This window comes from Crocodylus porosus, unplaced genomic scaffold, assembly GCF_001723895.1.
Source record: "Crocodylus porosus isolate Cpor-Errol unplaced genomic scaffold, CroPor_comp1, whole genome shotgun sequence".
NCBI lineage: Eukaryota > Metazoa > Chordata > Crocodylia > Crocodylidae > Crocodylus > Crocodylus porosus.
In genome coordinates this window covers 100,041,250-100,044,604 of record NW_017728886.1, presented here as the reverse complement: position 1 = coordinate 100,044,604, position 3,355 = coordinate 100,041,250, and the positions used below count along the sequence as shown (strand labels likewise).

General features: G+C 47.1%; 1 protein-coding gene across 1 annotated transcript in view; it reads right to left on the bottom strand.

Moving 5' to 3' along the window:
* COL15A1 (collagen type XV alpha 1 chain) overlaps positions 1 to 3,355 on the bottom strand; it is a 175,735-nt gene that overhangs the window by 52,539 nt on the left and 119,841 nt on the right. The window contains exon 19 of the mRNA XM_019536236.1: positions 1,644 to 1,706. Within this exon, the coding sequence (XP_019391781.1) occupies positions 1,644 to 1,706 (63 nt within the window). The remainder of the gene's footprint in view (positions 1 to 1,643; positions 1,707 to 3,355) is intronic.

The following is a 3,355-nucleotide window of genomic DNA, read 5'->3' as shown; positions in this document are numbered from 1 at the left end:
CATTTTTAATAATATTTCTAACAGGGAGGTGGGCTCTGGGCAGCGCTGCCTCAGGCCTCAGGGCTGGAGAGGCACAGCACTGGGCCCTGCTGTGGGGACAGGTGGGAAAACCAGCTGCAGGAGGCCTTGGTAGCCTTTTTCTTCAGTAGTACAGAGCCCCACAGCGAGCAAACCCTCTGCTCTTTAGATTCTAGTACTTGTACCAGAGAATCTGGCCCGGGCTCAGGCAGGAGCTGGAATAGACATTAGAGGGCTTCTGGAGGTCCCTGCCAGCCCCATATCTCTGAGTCACCCTCCCTCCTCCTGTTCGCTGCAGGCCCACAGCCACAGTCTGGCTATGCCCCCAGCTCTCGCTGCTTAACCCTTCGGTGCCAGCCAGGAGCCAGGTTCTGGTCATCCCCCCCACCCACAAAGCCTGGCAAAGACTGCTTCCCCCTCCCCACCCCAGGCACACCCCGGCTGGGGTTCCTGCAGACCATCGTGGGGGTTTAAACCCTTCCCCATTCATACTCAGCCTGCAGGGCCTGGCCACAACCCCCTTTCCTCCAGCTTCCCTCCAGCCTTCTGGCCATTGCCAAAAGGAAGGGAGGGTTTGCCCTAGTGCCCCCCAGTTCCTAGACTGAGCCACTGCGCACAAGTGACTGCATTTCCAGAATCAAAAGTGAATGTTGAATTTACTTAATTCTTGGTTCAATCTACCCAGAATGGACTAACCTGCAAAGACTGAATCGATTCAGGCTCAGGCTTTTTGAATGTCTGTACTTAGGCCTAGAGACTTATGACTCCGGGGAGTTTTCCCAGTTTATCGAACTGAGCCACTCACACGTATAACTATTCCCCAGTGCAAGGAAGTTGTTTTCAGACTGGCCATCCAAGCTGCTACTATTGCCCAACCCCAAGCCTAAATAACCTCAACAACCTGGTTATACCAACTTTCCCAAAATTTCAAAGAAGTACAACAACTGGCTGGATACCAACAACTACCTATTTCACCAAAATTATGCAGATAAATGTCCATCTCAGCTAAGAGAACATTGTACTCTAGTGACATTCTACTGCAGTAGTGCCTAACCTTTTCAGTGTGTGGGGTGGAGGAGTTGGGGACAGCCAGTCCATGAGTCAGATCCAACCCCAGGCTCTGGGTCCAAGGCCATGTGCTGGGTTCAGCTGCAACCAGTCCCACATACCAGCCTAACTCAGAATGAAGGGCCACATCATCCAGCCAATGGGGCTCCCTACAGGTGTGTCTACACGTAGCTGCATGGCATGCTACAGCAATGTAGTGATCATGTAGGTCTACACATGACAGAAAGCTATGTTGCCAGAGTGGCTCACTCCCCCATTTTAGTGTGCCTCTATGGTGACATAGCAACAAAATCTAACCATGTGCCATGCACACAGCACAGTACAGGCAATTACTGAGCCGTGTTTTAGCACACTGCAATAGCAATGTCACCGTATGGCAATGTGCAGACACGCGCTGTACACGTCTAAAAAATTTAAGAGAAGGGGTGGCAGTACAATTATTGCCAGACTATGAAAATGATAAGCGGTTAAGCTGCCAGACATTAGCTCTCTATGTTGTATTTTGGAACGTATTCATCTCCCTAAACACACAAGGCCTGCTACTAATTCCTTTTCACCTGTTGTCCTTTTGGCCCTTGCAATCCAGGTAATCCAGCATCACCTTTTGGTCCCTGGGGACCCTAAAAGAGTTGAAAAAAGAAGTCTGCATTTAAGATCAGAGCTTTTTGGAAGCCAGTTAAGGATAAGACGTTTCTACATTTTGCCAAGTTTAATTTTAGGTAACTGAAATTTTGCAAGTTCACTCACTCCGGTGTTAACCCTCCCAGAAATTTCTGTCCTTTGTCTAAAGCCACTGCTGTCTGCTTCAGATAATTCTAACACTGCCCTTACAGTTGTTCTATGGCTGTATTTTGTGCTGCAAACTTCCATTAAAAGCATGTTGAGAAGCTTTCCATCCATCATGAGCTGAATTTAAGCATCTCTTTCTCTTGCATTCCTAAAGAACAACATTATCAGCTAATGCAGGGATGAGAATGACATTTAAGTATGTGCAGCTATTCTGTTAATTATTAGGGATCTTGCACAATTTATTATGTTCATTTTTAAAAGCTTGTCAGTTCATTTTTAATAAACAAATCAAGCTCTGCTATTTATATTTTCGACCACAATACCCAGAACGTTGTAAACATAATCTTCTCAGAATGAGTAAGCAAGTTGCTAGCATGCTGCCAACTAGGGGTGTGCAAAACGGGCCATATTTGATTAGGATTTGGCCCAAATCGGGGGATAGTGATTTGATTAGTTGATTTGGATCACTGTCCTGATTTGATTCAGCCGAATCTGAATCTGAAGTTTTGATGATGATTCAGAGAATCAGAGATTCGGCCATAGACACAGCTTTAAAAGTTTTTTCTACATACCTCAAGGTACTAGGAATGGCTCATGAATGCTGAGATGGTGGGGCATATGGAGCGTCCCACAGGAGTGTGGGGGCCTCTTCCCCCCCCGCCCCCACATCACGTGCTCAGCGGTGAACTGGAAGTACTTCCAGTCCACTGCCGAGCGTGCGGAGGATCCCCCACCCCCACACCCTGCTGGCTCGGCAACTGGCCATGGGGGGACCCCGGGTGCCCCCCCCAGAGCCAGGAGGCACCAGTTGCAAAGCTGGGGTCCCCTATGCACTCTGCGGAGAACCAAGAAGTGGACTAGAAGTGCTCCTGGTCCACTTCCAGGTCCACCGCTGAGCAGGCTGGGGACCCCCCCACACTCCCGTGGGATGCTCCATCTGCCCCACCATCTCCATGTTCATGAGCTGCCTGGGACCTTGAGGTATATAGAAAAAACATTTAAAGCTGTGTCTATGTCCAAATCATAGAACCTCTCCGAACTGATTCAGAGGGTTCTGATTTGATTCAGAGAGATTAAAGGGTCTCCTGATTTGATTTGGATTTGGAGATTCAGCTGTCGAATCAGGCCAAATCTCTGCCCAACTGAATCAGAGACTGAAGCTTCGCACACCCTACTGCCAATATCATGTAGCAATTCAAACTGACATTTCCCTCCCTTAGCTCTTTCTTATTTCTCTTTATGAACTCTGGAGCCAGGATCCTATCTCCAAACCTTAAATATAAGACAAACTTAAAATAATTTTTAATACTTTTTGAAAATCCTGTAATCTTGAAGACATACATTAAAGTAAAAGGGCTTCTTGGTGTCATAGCAACACTTATGAAAAACAGAATTTTAGAGACATTAACTTAGCATAGCTCTTTATCTCATTCTATAGAATTTAACAGGTTATTTTGGCCCTGCAACAATATTCTGTAGG